The 19,528-nt window shown below is 45.5% G+C and overlaps 1 protein-coding gene across 2 annotated transcripts in view; it reads right to left on the bottom strand.

Annotated features, from left to right (window-relative positions):
• The window catches only part of KLHDC4 (kelch domain containing 4), a 58,531-nt gene that overhangs the window by 35,323 nt on the left and 3,680 nt on the right, over positions 1-19,528 (bottom strand). For both annotated transcript variants that reach the window (XM_055307094.1, XM_055307093.1), the window contains exons 3-5: positions 16,467-16,545; positions 15,650-15,748; positions 4,046-4,182 (exon numbers count right to left, since the gene is read on the bottom strand). In XM_055307094.1, coding sequence (XP_055163069.1) covers positions 4,046-4,182; positions 15,650-15,748; positions 16,467-16,545 — 315 coding nt within the window. The remainder of the gene's footprint in view (positions 1-4,045; positions 4,183-15,649; positions 15,749-16,466; positions 16,546-19,528) is intronic.

The raw sequence follows: 19,528 nt of genomic DNA on the forward strand, positions 1-19,528 counted from the left end.
GTCTCCCAGCCACTACCACACCAACTCCTGCTGGGACACCACAACCATTCTCTAGGGAACCCTTCCAAAGTGCAAGTAAGGACAGGAAACTACTAATTCCACAGGGTCCCACCCCACTGTCTAGGAGCTGCTACACCGAGAAGGGAGGTGTATGCCCAGCAAACGAGAACACTGAGCACCGGCACAGTGGCGGGGACAGACCCCCTCACAGCAAGGAGCAAGTGCCAGGTGGAGTCTCTGGGGGAACAGACACAAGGTGGGAGGGGCGGAAACACATGTGCCCTTTGACTCTGCAATTCTCCTTCTAGGAGGCTGCAAATTTTACTGAAGAGTCAGAGATAAACCTAACTGGAGAAAAGTACAATGTTCCTGATCTGGAAGATAGGATCAGAAAGATGTCAACTCTCCCAAAGTGCCATCTATAAATAAACGCAACTCCATCAAAATCTCATTTGAATTCTAAAAAATACAACTGAAAACCTGATTCTGGAACTCATGAAAAAAATACACAGCAAAGAAACGTTTTAAGTCAATGAGGAAAACCCTCCAGCTCTCGGAATACACCCTAAGGTTGCAGGGATGAAAATGGAGTGATCTACAACAGGTGCAGGCAAAGGGGAGTGAAGCAGAACACCCGGGAACAATGCAGGTCCCTCCCCATGCACAGCCAGGGTCTCTGGCCCACTCAGCAAGCACACACGCATGTACACACCCTGGGCTCTTTCTTCAGGCATGTACTATTCTGCTTCATTGTTTTTAGGTATATATCTTTGAATGAAATGAGAGAGTGTGTTTCTTTAGGGTATGTTCCTAAAAGCACACTGGGGGCTGAGGTGTAGGCGCATGTAAAATTCTGCTGGAATGATGGATGTTAGGGACATCCTGGCCAGGGGATGTCCTGTTCTCCCCCCTCACTGCCCCAAATGGTGCCACCTTATTCTGCGGCTGGTCTGCTACAGCCCCCGCATGGTCTCCACCAAGCCGTGTGCTGCTCACTCCTCTACAGTCTCCATGTGAACATGCACTCATGCTTCCTTTTTCCCGCCAGTCTCTGTTCTCCACTGTCCTTGTGGTGCGATGTCATGGGGTCACATGTGTCAGCACTCCTGGCTTCTGGGGCAGAGGGAAACCTCTTTGCACATCTACCCATTTTGCCCTGTCTAGAGGGCTGTGGGAAGCTGGAACAGTGTAAGAGGGGGCGGCAGTTCCCTCCGTGGTCTCAGGACCACCTCTGAGGCAGGTGGGGCAGGCGGAAAGCTGCAGCCTGGGAACGGTCAGGGCACTAAGCATTTGAGGGCAGCTAAAGCTCAGTGCCCAAGGCTGACAGAGGGTAGGAGACCACAGAGACACGGAAGTAGATATCTGTCATCAGATAAGGTCTCCTGAACACCACTTACAACTTTCTGCTTCCCATCAGCAAGCTGGAGACAGAAGATGCCTCCTAACAACAAGTGAAGCAGCAAGACACACCTGGTCATCTATAATCTCCTGGCAAACAAAATCAGAGGCAGAGCCAGGGACAGAACCCTCCATCTCCCGACGCCCAGGTTGCACATTCTAGTTGGGTGGACACTCCCACGTGGCCCCATGGACAGCTTACAGAGCAGCTCTGCTGGGCTCTACCAGGCTCTGTCCAGCTCACCCATCAGAACCAGGGTCCTCACCCAGAAGGCAGGCTGAAAAAACAACTCAGATACAAAGAAAAGCAAAGCACCTGTTCCTTTTACAGCCCTGCCACACTGTCCAGACTAATGCAGAGGCTCAAGAACACCAAGGAGACTCACTGTGCAGTTTCCTGGTAGCTTTTAACAGACTTTTTCCAAAAACTCTCGAGTCATAATTACAAGAAGCTTTCAAGTGTCGAGGGACCATTTCCTTTTTTTTTTTAATATTTTTTTTAATCTTTATTTATTTATGATAGTCACAGAGAGAGAGAGAGAGAGAGGCAGAGACACAGGCAGAGGGAGAAGCAGGCTCCATGCACCGGGAGCCCGACGTGGGATTCGATCCCGGGTCTCCAGGATCGCGCCCTGGGCCAAAGGCAGGCGCCAAACCGCTGCGCCACCCAGGGATCCCTCGAGGGACCATTTCCAATACAGAATGGGAGGTGTGGACACCATGCATGCGTGGCAAAGCCAACCGCCCCAGGTCACACCGAGGTGAGGGTGGCAGGCCTGGCTGGCTGGGAGACAGCAGCCACAGCAAGCTTCTCAAAGGACACATCCTCAGGTGGCCATGTGTTCCCAGTAACCCCTGCTTCTGTGTTACATGCTACAGTATCAGGAAGGTCTGAAGGCCATGAGAAAATGTGCATACCGCAAAGCAGCTCAGGACATTCCTGTAGCTGCCATGAGCACGAGGCCCCACTGAGCCATTGTCAGAGGGCAGTACTCTCTCATGGAGCCATGCACGGTCTCTCACCCATCTGTGAATTATGGACAAAAAGCTACTCAAACTGACAGAAATGACATAAAAACTGACATAAAAATATGTTGAATCACTTCCCCCAAAATGGGCAAGCAGCAAATAACAATTGGGTTTTTAAAAAAACTGAAGCAGGGATCCCTGTGTGGCGCAGCGGTTTGGCGCCTGCCTTTGGCCCAGGGCGCGATCCTGGAGACCCGGGATCGAATCCCACGTCGGGCTCCCGGTGCATGGAGCCTGCTCCTCCCTCTGCCTGTGTCTCTGCCTCTCTCTCTCTCTGTGACTATCATAAATAAATTAAAAAAAAAAATTAAAAAAAAAAAAACATAAAAAGCCAAAAAAAAAAAAACAAAAACTGAAGCAAACCAATAGGAACAACAAAGCTGGCGTGCTCTGGGCCCAAATACTTTTTAAATTGAGGATGAATGACCAAGTTTTAATGTGTGCATAACAAAATCAACTTTTAACATGAAAATAATTGGATTGCTGTGCCTACCAAGACAATGAACCTTTACCAAGGCAAGTAAGAGAAAGGGAAATGAAGTCAGTACTCTGAAGCGCACACTAAGGCTCCCTGGTTGCCACTTCAGTAAGACACTTGTCAAGTGTTCCTCCAGTGGCCTCGCTGAGCCTGGGGGCTACAGTCACCGTCCACACACACAGCAGACTCAAAGGTGCAAACACCCCAGGCCCAGAGCTGATTGGATCTGGCCTCGACAGCCTGGCATCAGTAGTCTCCTAAAAGGCTCATCATCAAACAAGCCTCCAGGGTGTGACGTCCCTTCTGATGGAAGTCCTAGGACCCAAGAAGAGTTCTGCACCATGACTGAACTCTCTAATCCAGCCCTTGCTCCAGCAGATGACGAAGCTCTGGTCTGCTGCTTTGACAGCAGAGACAGTACACAGGGATCATGGTGTGCACAGCCCCTGCCACAGGGCATGTGACCCCTGAAGAATAAAGCCAACTAACACTACTTTCTACCTGTCATTCAACGGTCATTCTTGTGACATGCAGCTCTGACTGGCGGTGAATGTACAGTATGGATGTGACACACACTTTATCAATGTTATCGACAGTCAGAAATCAAGTACCAACAATGGCTGAGCCTGGTTTACTGAAGAGAAACATAAAAAGCTTTCCCCACTCCACCCCCCTCTTACCAGCCCTGTTTTCTATGTCAATTAGACCTAGCGAGAGCACTCCCTGGTGGTAAATACCAAGGGTCCATTGCCAGCAAGTTGAAACCCAGAGCCACCTCCCAGGGGATACACGGAGGCCCGGGAGGAGAACTGCACTCCAGATGCTCCATGCAGGTGATGAGGTTGGATGGGAAAACAGGCAGGGATACTGTGCTGCTCCCAGCAAGACAGCCAATGCCTTCAACAAAGTCAGGCGGTCAGGTAGCTATCGCCAGGCCGGCTTCTCCTTGAAGGGTCTAGAGAAAAAGTTGAGCTCTTCCCTGACTTCAGTGACCAGCAAGAATGGTCACTCAAGGCCCTGCATTTGTGCTCCATGGGGCCCTGAAATTCAAACAGCTAGGACTGCATCACTGTGCATGCAGAATGCTGGCACAGGACAGGAGCCAAGCACCGAGGTGAGTCTCACTACCTAGCACCTTACCTTACTTGCTCCCAGGTCTTGGTGGCCAAATGCAGCACCCAGAGATCCTTGTAATGGTAGAATTGCTCTCCATCAGGAGAAGCAAACTCTCCTCCAAAGACCCACAGCTGTCCTCCACCCTGAGGCACCACCACAGCCTGTGAGAAGAAAGGGACAGGTCAGAGCAACCATGCACCTCTCAGCCAGCTCCACACCCACAAGATCCACCAGACCACCTCCCATGGTGGCTGCAGCCGGTGCTCACACTCAGTGATCACCTACCCCTGTGTCTGAGGAGAAGATTCCTCAAAAATCCTGCAAATCAAACACCTACTACACATTCAGGTATTCCTAAGTTGCAAAATAGATTTAGACAACCCAGATCATGTTAAAATGGACACAGTGGTATCAAAAGCTCACATTAGATCTAACACAAACTGACAAAGTATTTTCTTTTTATTAAATATTTATAATACAGCTTTTTGCCTGCTTGCATTAATCCCTTCCCTAGTTGTTTGGCACAGCACACCTAAAACCTCACTAACAAATAAAACGTGTGTGTAATATGCAATGCTTATATAACATTTATCTTTAAAAGATTTAAGCACAACAGCAAAGGCAAGCAAAAGCAGTGAAAACAGCACCCTTGGGGCCACACACCCTGGAGTCTCTGGCAGTCCCACATCCATGGGGACAAGACAGAACAGAGCAGCACAGGGGCCAGGCTGACCAGGCACATGCAACATCAGGCTTTTAAGACTGACATGGGCATATTTCAAAGTATGACTAGGCTCAGCAGAGTATCAAAGCTTTCAGAGAACAATGGTCCCCAGGCACATCTCATATGCCAATGCACCCAGCTGAGGATGGAGGCAAGTGAGGACGGGAACTCAGGCTCACGTCACTTCAAATGCCCTAGGTTAACACCTCAATGAGAATGAAGAGTACCCAGAACCCCAGAAATACAAGCATGAAACACACAACTTTGGTCAGGCCACATGGGGTGCCTATAGTGACCATGCAGTGGAGCTCTCCTTCAACCACTGGAAATGGTCTCCGGGGGTAAGGGCAATGCTCCGGATGCTAGACTGGGAATCACTGTGCTAGGTCCCCCACAAGAGGGGAGAAAGTCAAAGCATGTGATTAAAAAGGCCTTCATAGAAAAGGGAAAATCTCATGTACCGGAATATATTTTAGATAGACAAAATAAGAGTGACTGCTACTCCGTATAAAACGACCCATACAGATGCAAATACAAGAAACATCGATTTGGAGAATTTTGTTTTTTAAAAGATTTTATTTATTTATTCATGAGACACACACACACACAGAGAGGCAGAGACATAGGCAGAGGGAGAAGCAGGCTCCATGCAGGGAGCCTGACGTGGGACTCGATCCCTGGACTCCAGGATCATGCCCTGGGCCGAAGGCAGGCGCTAAACCGCTGAGCCACACAGAGATCCCAATTTGGAGGATTTTAAAGGCAATTTCGACAGTCTGGTCCAGGGCTTTGGAGCTTTGGGTTGGACACTTTGGTGGAGTAAACTCTTCTCCAAACAAAAGCTTAAGCGTAGACTAAAGGTGGCAAAAGTGAAACTGGAGACCCCTGCCCAGAACCTGCGCCCCTTCTCCTTGAGGACACTCAGATCCCGTGCCCACACCTCATTTCGGAAAGACTGGCCCCTCTTGTAATTTTGCTGAATGCTACATGGGAAGCACCCACGACCACCTGAACCCATCAGAGCCACACATCCCACTGGCTGCCCAGTAAGAGTCCTGCTCCCTGGATATATTGTTCGATGACACACCACCTGGTAGGCAGCATGATTTCAAGGTCATTTGTGATTTGACGGTTTTACAGTGAGGTGAACTTATCTGTAAACTATGTGTCTGAAGGGACAGACTTCACAGAAATGATTTCTGCAAGCCCCCTGCAAACCCAGGCTGTGATGCTCACCCAGATCACAGCAAGCACAGAGCAGATGCCAGGCCAGTCTACCTGGGATCACCAGCTATGTACCCAGCAATGAAGGAGCCACACAAGCATGTACTTTACGCAAAAGGGGTGAGAGACAGGAAAAGCAGAAGGGCCCTCTTGCCCAGGAGATCAGAAGTGGTTGTCATGGCAGCAGGTGGAATGGCTGGGGTAGGGGAACTAGGTCAGGGCCATTGGGGCCTCACAAAATCCCGAGAAAGTGTGTACTGAGTGGGTCAGGCAGTGGGTCCCAGGAGGCTCTGTCCCAGGGTACCCGCGGAGTACCCCAGAGCTCCTGTCACAATGCATGTCCTTCCCCCTGCCTGGTGCCTATGAATGCTGCAGAACTATGGCTCTGTCACCGATGCCACTCCTGCCCTAGACTAAACTGAGGGGTCCTGGTGGCATAGTTAGGGTGGCACAGGCCCCATGCACTCCCATTTATAGTCAGTTTCATATGCACCATCTCAGCACAAATGACTACCTACAGAGACAAGCTAGTCTCCCATCACTCTATAACACCAGTCCATCTATGGGGAAGACACTGATGGTTTCAAATCATTAAAGCAGATGGGATGATTAGCTGAGGCTGATATCTAACAATTTTCTGAGTTTAGTGAAGTGGTACATTCATGCCATGCAACACAATGGCATTCTGAGATACTACATTATGGAAGGCTAAGTGTTATACATGCACACATAGTACATGTGTATGTACCAGTGTGTAATCCAACTAACATGAAATACAACTGTGCAGAAATAGGGATTACATGTTTAGACAGAGATGCAAAAATACAAATTAGTAGTTCTGGAAAAGACAATGGACTTACTTTCCTTTTAATTCTTTTCATTTTTTCATAATGAATATTTATTACTTACATAATCAGTTTTTCAGTCTTTTTTTTTCCCAAGATCTATTTGAGAAAGTGTGCATGAGCATGCGGTAGAGGGAAAAAAAACCCTAAGCAGACAGCCTGCTGAGCAGAGCCCATTGTGGAGCTCGATCCCATCATCCCTGAGATCATGACAAGAGCCAAAACCAAGAGTCAGACACTTAGCGACCATGCCAAGTAGATGTTCCAGTTTTTTCAGTCATTCTTAAAAAATGAAGGCTCAAACTCCAGGCAAGAAGACGACTGCAAGGCAAAGCTTGTGTTCCACATTCCTGCACTTAACTGCAACAGCAGGCCCACTGAGGTGAGAACTGTGGGGGCTGCACGAAGGTGGGTCCACAGTCAGTGACCTCAGAACTGCATCTAACCTACTCTTCAAAGACTGAACACCAACAAAAAAGTTACCATACTAGTCCTGAGAAGGCTAAAGCTGTAAGAAGACAGATATAAACCCTGCACTCCTGACCAGGAGGGAATAACCCACAACTCACTAGCCCTCCCTCCATCGACAAGGAGAACACTGGACAGAATCCATGAAGCAGCTACAATTGGACAACAGGAAGTGTGAGCCCATACTCCCAAGAGGTGGCAAATGAAAAGAACAAGCCCCTCAACTCTAGAGGCACTTTCTGCACCCTGATGCAGGGAAATGCGCCCAACAGGGCGGGGGGGTTGGGGGGGGTCTTGCTGAGCTGAGAAGACAAAGGTCAGAGGTCAGGGATGCTGAGGGCTGCTGGAATTTGCAGGGCAGAGTACTAGAGAGAGAGCACCCTGCAAATCCACACAGAGGTCCCACTGGAGCCTTTGAACACAGAGCTGCACAACTTCAGGGCAAGACCACAGGAGGCTGGGCTGACACCCGCCAGGGCAAACCTGAAAGCCTAACAACAACCCAAGCTTACAAGTGCCTTGGAGACCAGCAAGTACCAACTAGACAGATTGAAAAGTGTTACTGAACACCTAGGGCATTTGGTGGAGAACCCTGAGAGGCCATATAGGGCTAAACCATCCAGAGGGAAAGCCTCAAAAGAATCAAGGGTGATCTGCAGGTGACTAAAATGCCTGCCAGGACAAATCTCATCATTCATTGATAGAGGAGAAAAAAATCCAGACCATCAACAGGCAGCATTCACAAATCTAGCCAGGTGCTGCTGAGTGGCAGGAGCACCATTTGGCATCTAACCAGCATCTAATCATACATTCCTAGGGGGAAAATATGACCCATTAGAAGAAGAAAGGCCAGTGAGCAGAAAGAGACCCAGAAATGAGAGGAGAGAATTAGTATATGAGGACTTGAGAACAGTTATAAATATGCCCAAAGATTTAACGGAAAATGTGAACATAATAAATAGACATGGGAATGGCTATCAAAAATCAAACAACCTGGGACTCCTGGGTGGCTCAGCGATTGAGTGTCTGTTTTTGGCTCAGAGCGTGATCCCAGGGTCCGGGATTGAGTCCCGCATCAGGCTCCTCAGGGGAGCCTGCTTCTCCAACTCTTCCTGTGTCTCTGCCTCTTTCTCTGTGTCTCTCATAAATAAGTAAATAAAATCTTAAAAAAAAAAGAAATGAAACAACCTCTAGCATGAGAAACACGATCTGTAAAATGAAAAATGCACAAGTTCACAATACATCCACTGTGAAAGGCAATAAAAACTACCCAAAATGAAGTCAAAAAAGAAAAACACTGCAAGGAAAAAAAAAGGATTTATTGCCTTTTGGACAATATTAGACCATCTAACATACATCTAACTGGACTCCCAGAAAACCACAACGGTACCTCAAAACCAATGCTAAAATGCCAAAGGTAAAGAGAGAATTGTTTAAGCAGCCTTAGAGGAGGAAACAGACATTAAATACAGAACAAAGATAAAAACCACCAGTAAACTCTCACTAGAACAGTGTAAGCCAGAAAACGGAGTATCTTTCAAGTGCTGTCAGTCAGGAATTCTGTATAATCACATTATATATAATGGACAAAGGCCTGGGAAGCTCCGTTGTTTAAGTGTCTGACTCTTGATTTCAGCTCGGGTCTTGATCTCAGGCTCATCAGTTCAAGCCCTACGCCCAGCATGGAGCCTACTTAAGAATGAATGAATAAGTGTAAGACAAATACACCAATTAAAAGCAACAACTGTCACACTGGATAATAAAACAAGACCTGACTAGGAAAACCTGGAAGGCTCAGCAATTGAGTGTCTGCCTTTGGCTCAGGGTGTGATCCCAGGTCTGAGGATTGAGTCCCGCATTGGGCTCCCTGCAGGGAACCTGCTTCTCCCTCCGCCTGTGTCTCTGTCTCTCTCTTGCTGTCTCGTGAGTAAATAAATAAAATCTTTTAAAAAAAACAAAAACAAGACCCGACTCAAGTGGTGTTCCTAAAAGTTGCACACTTTAAACATAAAGACACAAATGAACATAAAGAGGATGAAAAAAGATACACCATGTAAACACTAATCCTAAGAAACATGAGGTGGCTGTGCAAACAGCAGACAAAGTAAACGTCAGGAGATTAGCAGAAATGAACTCAGCAAGAATAGGGAGGATGTGAACACTATCTGCCAACCTGACCCAATCAGTGCCCCACACCCAACTACTAGAGACCCTACGTTCTACAAAACACACCAAAGACGTACCAAGATAGGTATGTTAGGCCACAGCTTTAGTCTCAAAAACAAAAAAAAAAAATTAAGATTTTATGTATTTATTCATGAGACATAGAGAGGCTGAGATACAGGCAGAGGGAGAATCAGGCTCCCTGCGGGGAGCGTGATGCAGGACTCGGTCACAGGACCCCAGGATCATGGCCTGAGCAGAAGGCAGATGCCCAATGCTGAGCCACTCAGGCATCCTCAAGTCTCGAAAATTTTAAAAGGACTGAAATCATGCATTAGAAATGACGAACAAAAAGAAACCCAGGAAATCCCCAAGTATTTGTAAATTAACACCCTTCTAACACATGTAACACATGCGTCAAATAAGACAGCCACAAGCAAATCAGATCACTTCAATCTGAATAATAAAATACAATAAAATTTGTGGGGTGCAGCTCAAGTACAGTCTAGAGGGAAATGTTTGTATTAGATGCTTGAAATGCTTGTATTAGAAGATTTAAAATAAATGATCAGGGCAGCCTGGGTGGCTCAGCAGTTTAGCACCGCCTTCAGCCCAGGGCCTCATGCTGGAGACCCAGGATCAAGTCCCATGTTGGGCTCCCTGCATGGAGCCTGCTTCTCCCTCTGCCTGTGTCTCTGCCTCTCTCTCTCTCTCTCTGTCTCTCACGAATACATGGATGGAATCTTTAAAAAAAAATAATAAATAAATAAAATATCTACATTTCCATCTTAAGAAGCTAGAAAAGGCAAATTAAGCCCAAAATGAAAGGAAACAATAAAGAATAGAAATTTTTTTTTAAAAGAAAAATGTGGGATCCCTGGGTGGCGCAGCAGTTTGGCGCCTGCCTTTGGCCCAGGGCGCGATCCTGAAGACCCTGGATCGAATCCCACATCAGGCTCCCGGTGCATGGAGCCTGCTTCTCCCTCTCCCTATGTCTCTGCCTCTCTCTCTCTCTGACTATCATAAATAAATAAAAAAATTTAAAAAAATAAGCAAATTTAGTGGGTCATAACCACTATAAAAAAAAGAAAAATGTATAAACAGATAAATGTATAAATAGAAAAAAAATCAGTGAATCCAATGTCAAGAAAATAGGAAAAATTATATAGAAATACTTGAATTAAACACAACTTCCGTTTGGGATCCAGTGTTGAGATTTTTGAGTCACACAGACCTTTTTTCACCTTTTAAGAATGATTTTTAAACTACTACATGAGAAGTACTAGGCAAATTACTTTCCTGTCAACTTCAAACCAGACCCATCTTTCAAAGATTAGAAGGCATTTTAACCACCTAACACAACCCCACTCATCCAATAAAATTAGGAAATTCAAGTCAAAGAAATCAAGCAAAGGGCAAGCCACAAGTGTGCTGCTCACACAGCAACATCAGACACACCCAGGGGTCCTTTACCTCCCATTCACATCAATACAAAGCAGTGCCCCAGAGAGAAGTCTTTCGAATGTACCAAAGATGAATTATGATAAGTTACACCTATACGTCCTGCTAAATTATTTTTTTTAGGTTCTTAAGGAAATCTATAAAAAAAAGAAAATCTCCCTTTACTTGCCTTCCATAAAGATGAAGAAAATGATTTTAGAGTAAACTAAATTCATCTTTTTCCCCCTTCTGCAAAAGAAAGCACATGAATTTCACTTCTGGTGGCACTCTGCTTTGTAGCATTATTGATGCTGCTTAAACTGAAACACCTTTAATAGTATATTCTCTGGGAAACTAGTTTGCCTGTACTGAAATGCACGGCAAAGAAGTCATACTACAGTAGAAATACACCCTCAAGGTGATTTTTTTTTTTTTGAAAAAATTTTTTTTATTTATTTATGATAGTCACAGAGAGAGAGAGAGAGAGAGAGAGAGAGAGAGAGAGGCAGAGACACAGGCAGAGGGAGAAGCAGGCTCCAAGCACCGGGAGCCCGATGTGGGACTTGATCCCGGGTCTCCAGGATCGCGCCCTGGGCCAAAGGCAGGCGCCAAACCACTGCGCCACCCAGGGATCCCTCAAGGTGATGTTTTACAAGTCATTTCAAGTCACCTGCCCCAAATATTTTTAACCAACTATCTGTGAGTAAAAAAACAACATACAGCTCTGTATCAAAGTAATTAAGAAAAAAATGAAAAAAGAAAGGCTTCTTGGCTATGGAAAGAATAAGGAATGAAGTGATTCATTTGGGAATTAGCAATAGGATCTTACAACTCCAACTCAAAAGTTTCAGTCTCATCCAAGTTAAATTTCCAATTACTTCTCTATTCCATAACTATTAAGCAAGTGGAAAGGAAGGTGGTAAGAAAGAGATCTAATCCAGGTCATGGATCTGTGCCAAAGTTCTCCAAGAACTTATCTTTATCAAGGTCACTGTCAGTTAAAGGTGATCTCAAGCTAAACACACAATACTCTAATAAAACATCCTGCTGCAGAAGAAAAAATTATTTGCTAAAAGATATCTATAAAATGCACGTTCACTTCAAAACCTAACACAAAAATACGTTATGGTCCAATAAAGAGATCTTAAAGAGTTTACTTTTTATTTTTTTTAATTAATTTATTTATTTATGATAGTCACAGAGAGAGAAAGAGAGAGAGGCAGAGACATAGGCAGAGGGAGAAGCAGGCTCCATGCACCGGGAGCCCGACGTGGGACTCGATCCCGGGTCTCCAGGATCGCGCCCTGGGCCAAAGGCAGGTGCCAAACCGCTGCGCCACCCAGGGATCCCGAGTTTACTTTTTAAAAAGAAGTCTATAAGCACTAACAAAATGACCCCCTATGATATCCTAAGATAAGGATTTTTCAATTTATCAAGGCATGGGCACGATCATCCGGTAGCTTCTCAGGAGAGGTCTGGCCGGATTGGGCAGGAAAGCAAGGTGACCGGGCCCTTGGAAGAGCCCTACTTTATGAGTTTATACCCCTGACCCTCTCCTGAGTGACTGGCTCATATACTCGGGAAATAAAGCAATAAAATGCAAACAGTAAATAAGTAAATATATATATATAATATATATATAAAATATATACAAACATAAAAATATATAAAATATATATAATATATAAAATACATATGTATATACACATTTATTATATATATATTTTTTATTATATAATAAAATTATATGTTTTATTGTATATATATTTATATATATATATATTCGTGCATACACACATAGCAGTTTTAAAGTAGCTGTTGAACCAACAAGCAGACCTAATGAAGACATAGCAGGGCCCAGTGACCAGGGGACAAGGCACAGCAGCACCACTCCAGAGGTGAGGTGAGACCGGCCTATCCCATGAGGCTGTGCGCCTCCCAGGCACCTGGGTCTGCTTGCTGTTGCATTAACTGGAATAAAGTCACATCTGGAAAACCCTAAGATCCCCACTCTCCCTCCAAATGCCAAAAAAAGCCCCCAGAATCTAAAGTAACAGACTCTGAACAGATTTGACAGCAGCTTCAGCCTCATGTAAGTGGAATCCGAAAAACACATGATGCCATCAGAACTGGAAAAAATACAAACTACGGGATCTCATCAGGAAAGGCAAATTTGTCTTTTTTGTCACCATGTCCCAGCCCCAGAAGGGTGCCACAAATGTAAAAGATGCCTCGTGTTTCCTAAGGGAGCAACCCAGGACCCATGCTAACCCTGCTCAGGTGGACCGAGATATAGCCATTATTCAAACAGAGGCTGACACTTTTCTTTTTTTTAAAGATTTATTTATTCATGAGAGACACAGAGGCAGAGACACAGAGGGAAAAGCAGGCTCCACACGGGAGCCTGATATGGAACTCGATCCCAGGACCCCAGGATCACGCCCTGAGCCAAAGGCAGATGCTCAACCGCTGAGCCACCCAGGTGTCCTGGAGGCTGACACTCTCCACAGCACCAATGGACTATCATGGGATTCTGCATATCTCACGAATAAAGACTTCCTATATATTAACCTGTCTCCAGAAACTATTTACTGCTAAGTAATGCACTAGGCTGACAAGAACACAGAAGACATGTTTTTAAACATCAACTGTTTTCTACTTTAGGAGAGAAAAATTTTTTTCATATTTTAGTTACTATGTTGGGGGAAACCATCCAGGGATCAAGAAGATATGATCTCATGACTATTGCCTCCTCATCACCCATCCTGGAGTTCTCAAAGTCGTTCATTCCAGTTCTTCTCCTGCTGGTGGCAGCATCCTCACAGTTCAGGCAGAGGCCTGTGAATGTGCCTCTCTCCCAGGAAACCGGGTAGAGAGGAGCAAGCTGCTGAGGCCTGCACACATCCGGCCACACATCCGGCCACACACTCAGCAGGCGCCACAGCCCTTTCCTTTCTCCCACTGTGCTGTGTTCTTGAAGAAAAGCCATCTCAATTCTCCAATTACACACTAAAATCAGCTTCACCCCCTAAAACTCCAGGATCTAGGGGGAAAGAAAGAATGGTGTACAAGTAGGCTTCCTCTTTCCACCCCGCTGTGCCCCAGTTAAAGAGAAGATATAGAACATGACCTCTGATGTCACACTGAGCCAGTCTATTAAGAAGGAAGATTTTAGGTCTCAGAATTCAATGTCATAGAATCTGGACTGTAATGACTTTCAGGCAAAAGACTTTATAACTAATTTTCTGTTTCCTGTGGCTCTGATTCATTGTGAAATTCAGCGAAAACAGCGAACCAACCTTAACTACAAAGATATTATTAAGTCCCAGACTAGCAAAGTCCTCCTAAGGCATGCATATGAATCAGAACCTGCTGAGCACCCTGACAAAATAACTGTTTAAAAATCATGACACTAATTCCTGAAGGACACAGTTAAAGACTGTGATTAAAACGGTTAAGAAAATAAACTCAAAAGAAGTTCCTGAGCCCATATCATGTGACGTGGGCACAGAGCGGGACTGCTCCATCGAAACATGAGCAATTCTTGGGGTCCAGGAATCAGTGAGGCATCTGGAGGGCTGGGTACATGGAGAGATCACAGCTGGGACAGGTTAAGCTTGTCCTCAGCCTGAAAGCCTAGGACAGGTCATGCATTCTCAAGAACTGGGGCAGTCTCTGGTGAATGGATCAAACTTCTCAAGATCCATTATTTATTAAAATCCAAGCTTTACTAAGATCTGACTGCTAAACCTGAAAGTACATCCTTCTTTTCTACAAGAAGCAATCCAGGGCAGCCCCCGTGGCGCAGCGGTTTAGCACCGCCTGCAGCCTGGGGTGTGATCCTGGAGACCCGGGATCAAGTCCCACGTCGGGCTCCCTGCATGGAGCCTGCTTCTCCCTCTACCTGTGTCTCTGCCTCTCTCTCTCTCTCTCTCTCTGTGTCTCTATGAATAAATAAATAAAATCTTAAAAAAAAAAAGGAGCAATCCAAATGCCTGCAAGTCTCTATGTGCACAATACATTCATGCAGTCCAGGCAGACAGGTCCCACTCTCAGACCCAATTTCAGATCAGCAGGCTACCCGTGAGCGGAGGATTAGAGAAAGGACTCCCACATACCATGGAGGGAAGCCTTACTCACACCATGGCAGGCTCATACGATCTTCTTTCTCCACACTGAAAAGTTATCACTCATTCAAATTATTTTTTGTGCCCTGACAGCGTTCCAAGTAAGAGGTTAGGATAATGAGCAAGACAGACCAAGGGCCCGTCTTCGTGGAGTTACAGAACAGGATAGGGGTAGCAGCTCTGACTGAGCTCCCCGGGGTGAGCAGACACCAGTCGACAACATGCTGACGTCCTCACCCTTCACTATCTCTGGTTATGACCCATTTCATTCCTCAAGAACCCCCTTTGAACATTCCGTTTCTCCCGAGGAATTCCTCTCTCCAGCCACCAGGTCTGCAGCCTGCAGGAGCCTCTCACCCCTACGGAGGAGGGTTCTGCTCTATGGCTGCTACATGCAAGGCACCACATGAGGTATATTTACCTGGATTCAGGCCACCTGGAGAAGGTGTTCATCCCTGTCTCAAAGTGAAGATACTGAAGAGCAAGAAGCTTAGCACTGCATCCAGGTCAGTGACAGCAAGTGCGGCCACGCGTAAGTCCCCACCTTCTGTACTAGGCCACCTCTTGTCTACAAACTCCACAAGCAGCTAATAGAACCCTCACAGGTGAAGAGGGGGTGGTCAACACTGACACATACCTGATGAGCACAGCGCCTTGGAGGTGGGTTGGGGATCTCTACTTTGGTCCAGGTGTCCTTCTTGATATTGTAAACGTACAGTTCATTATATACAAATGTCTGCAAAAAGGAAGAGGGACTTTATGTCATGAATGACACCTCCACGCAGGTGACAGTAAGTGGGAAGTGGGATCTCAATCACTTGGGAAACAGCTTTCCCCAGGAAACAGGTTTCCTAAAGCCACATATACCCATGCCGGAAGCCTATGGCTGGGCCCCTTGGATCCTTTGAGATAAAAAAAGCTACCTGCCCGCCATACCTATTAGCACCTAAGATACCAAGGCCTTTGCTGCTCGGCAAATCATTGCTCAAAGTCAAGCCTGGTTTTTAAATGCATGAAAACTCAGAGTGGAAGACAAACACGTGAAGTCAAACTCACAGGGATCTTGAGCATGGAAGGAAGGTGAACTCATGCTTTTATAACTGTTTCATACCTAATTCTGAAATAAAAAAGTCTTTCTAGCCTGCTCAAAAATGAAAATTAGCTCTACAATTTATCAGCACTTTCTGACCTGATTCAAAACAACTTTGAAACCCATCATGAGCATGAACAATCAACACAAATGAGCAACATGCTGGTCAATCTCAAGCAAGCATTAAGAGTGACCCTTAAGGTCACTAAAGGATCCTGGTGACTTCTCAAGGACTAAGTGGGATACCAGCCTGAAAGCTCAGGAGGTGGTCCAATGCATATTTGTTATCACTGCTTTAAACTAATTTTACTCAAAATGAGACCCATGGAAATTTGAAGGGAAAAGAAAAAAATATATACTTTACTTTTTGGCCATTGAAATATTCACCTCCGAAAAGGATTAACTCATCTTTCTCAGGATGAGCAGAGAGTGAGGCATGTAACCTACAAGAGACAGAAGCAATTAACACGCAATTTACCACGCAATCCAGCCATGTGATGCCCAGCTGAGAGCTGGCCTCCCTTCCACCAGGGTGCTGTATCACATCCCCAAACTTCTGTGAAAAGGAAACCTGGCACTGGGAACAGAAGCTAAGGCCTCCAACCCTTTAAGTCAACCTCATGGCCAAAATACTAGTCTCTCAAGAGGGCCCTGGATCTGGGTGACTCATACAGTGTTTGGCTAAAAACCATCAGGCAGTGATGTGTCTAGGTGCTCCTAACTTAAATGCCAGATTTCCCAGAGCTGATCTATTTTACAGGTTGATCCACTTAAATCACAATCAAAACTGTTCTAAAAAGACCAGTTCTTAAGCATTTCAATCTGTATCCAGATAGCTTACACCTAAAAAATGCAAATAACGTTCTACTTACACCAAATATAAGAACAAGAGAACTATAAATACGTGTGAATCATCTCTGGAGAAAGTAAGACAGTGAAGGGGGTGGGAGGGTAGGACAAGCAATTGGTGGATTTAAAATCCCCTCAAGCAGCTTTCCCCAGGGAGTATAGGATAAAAGTAATTCCAAAAGATATTTCATAAAGGAAGACAAAGGCTTCAAAGTCAGCGAAGTCTGAGAAATCAGACAACTCTGTTTTTCTCTTGGGCATTTACTGTACACAAAAACATTCTATAGGTTTAGAAAGTTTGCAGGAAAGAAACCAGTGTGATAAAATAGGACTATGCTGGGGCGCCTGGCTGGCTCAGTGGGTTGAGTGCCTGACTCTTGATTGCATCTCAGGTTATGATCTTAAGATTGTGAGACTGAGCCCCATGCTCAGCGGGGAGTCTGTCTGAGATTCTTTCCCCCTCCCCCTACTTACACTCTGTCTACAAAATAAAAATTTTTTTTACTTAAAAAAAAAAAATAGGACTACGCTGTGGAAAACAGTCCACAGTTAAACACAGAATTACCACATAACCCAGCAATTCTGCTCCTAGGTATATGCTGAAGAAATGTGAAAACAGGGACTGGAATAGACACCTGCATGCCAACATTTGTGACAGCATTACTCACACAGGCCCCAAGGTGGAAACAACCCAAGAGTCCATCAACAGATGAATGTGGTGCATCCATACGATGGAATATTATTCAGTCTTAAAAAGGAATGGAGTTCCGATTCATGCTACAACACGGATGAACCGTAAGGACATTACATTAAGTGAAAGAAGCCAGACACAAAAGGACAGCTGCTGTGTGACTCTACTTATATGAAATATCTAAAACAGCCAAATCATGGGGATTCCTGGGTGGCTCATCTGTTTAGTGCCTGCCTTTGGCCCAGGGCATGATCCTGGAGTCCCGGGATCAAGTCCCACATCGGGCTCCCTGCATGGAGCCTGCTTCTCCCTCTGCCTGTGTCTCTGCCTCTCTCTCTCTCTCTGTCTCTCATGAACAAATAAAATATTTAAAAAAAATAAAAATAAAAAGTAAAAAACAAAACAAAAAAAAAAAAAAAACCAGGCAAATAAAAAAACTAGAGAGCAGAGGTCACCAGGGGCCAAGAGGAGGGGAATGGGGAGTGATAGCTCATGAGCCCAAAGCTCCTATGTGGGGTGATTAAAATTTCTGTTAATAAATTGTTACAAAGCACCATGAACGTAAGGAATCCCAGTGAGGGATCCCTGGGTGGCGCAGCGGTTTGGCGCCTGCCTTTGGCCCAGGGCGCGATCCTGGAGACCCGGGATCGAGTCCCATGTCGGGCTCCCGGTGCATGGAGCCTGCTTCTCCCTCTGCCTGTGTCTCTGCCTCTCTCTCTCTCTCTGTGACTATCATAAAAAAAAAAAAAAAAAAAAAAAAAAAAGGAACCCCAGTGAGCTGCACTATTAAAAATGGTTAAAATGGGAAAATCTAAATTAGATATGTTTTACTGGGCAGCTCCAGTGGTTCAGCGGTTTAGCGCCACCTTCAGCCCAGGGGGTGATCCTGGAGATAGGGGATCGAGTCCCAAGTCGGGCTCCCTGCATGGAGCCTGCTTCTCCCTCTGCCTGTGTCTCTGCCTCTCTCTCTGTCTCTGTGTCTCACGAATAAATGGATAAAATCTTTAAAAAAAAAAAGATCTATTTTACTACAATTTTTAAATAAATTTCAAAGGGAAACCAGTTGTTTCCCAAAGTTCTTTAACCCCCAATCTTTTTTTTTTTTTTTTTTAAGATTTATTTAATCATGAGAGACACACAGAGAGAGGTAGACAGGCAGAGAGAGAAGCAGGCTCCATGCAGGGAACCTGATGTGGCAGGTTCGATCCTGGCACTCCGGAATCATGCACTGAGCCGAAGGCAGGCACTCAACCACTGAGCCACCCAGGCGTCCCCCCCTCCAATCTTATTTTCACTTAACACCTATTAAAATTTTCTGTGGGAAAGTAATAAGCACAGCCAGGAAACAGCAATCCAAGTCAGGCCCAGAGCCCCCAGAGTCCCCGCAAGGTCCCCACAGCCCACACCACCTCTATCCCACAAACAGGTGCCCTAAGGCACTGATGCACCTGGGTGTACGGGCCTTACTTCCCCATTAAGTTACATCACAGCCAATACCTGGGGATATGCACACTCACAAAACTCAGTAATTTTCATGGTTTCTCCTATAACATGATGGAGGCGGAGGAGGCGAGAGGTTACTCAGGTTACCAACTGAATGATCTCATCATTTCTCAGCTCCATCAAAACACATTCCCAGCTGACTATGGAAGCACCAGCAATCCTAATTACATCCTAACATTGAACCTGGCTTTGTGAGCACCACTACTTCAGGAAAAGTTTTAAAATGTCACCAAAGGGGGGGGGGGGGTGGAAATCAATCCACATTCAGAATGGCTGCCCTCAGGGGTGCCGTAAGGTACGAAGCCATCACGATTTCAAAGACTTACCTGCTGAAACAACTGCAAGAATAATGTGCATCAAAAAAAAAAAAAAAAGGATCCCTG

This window comes from Nyctereutes procyonoides, unplaced genomic scaffold (genome assembly GCF_905146905.1).
Source record: "Nyctereutes procyonoides isolate TBG_1078 unplaced genomic scaffold, NYPRO_anot_genome, whole genome shotgun sequence".
NCBI lineage: Eukaryota > Metazoa > Chordata > Mammalia > Carnivora > Canidae > Nyctereutes > Nyctereutes procyonoides.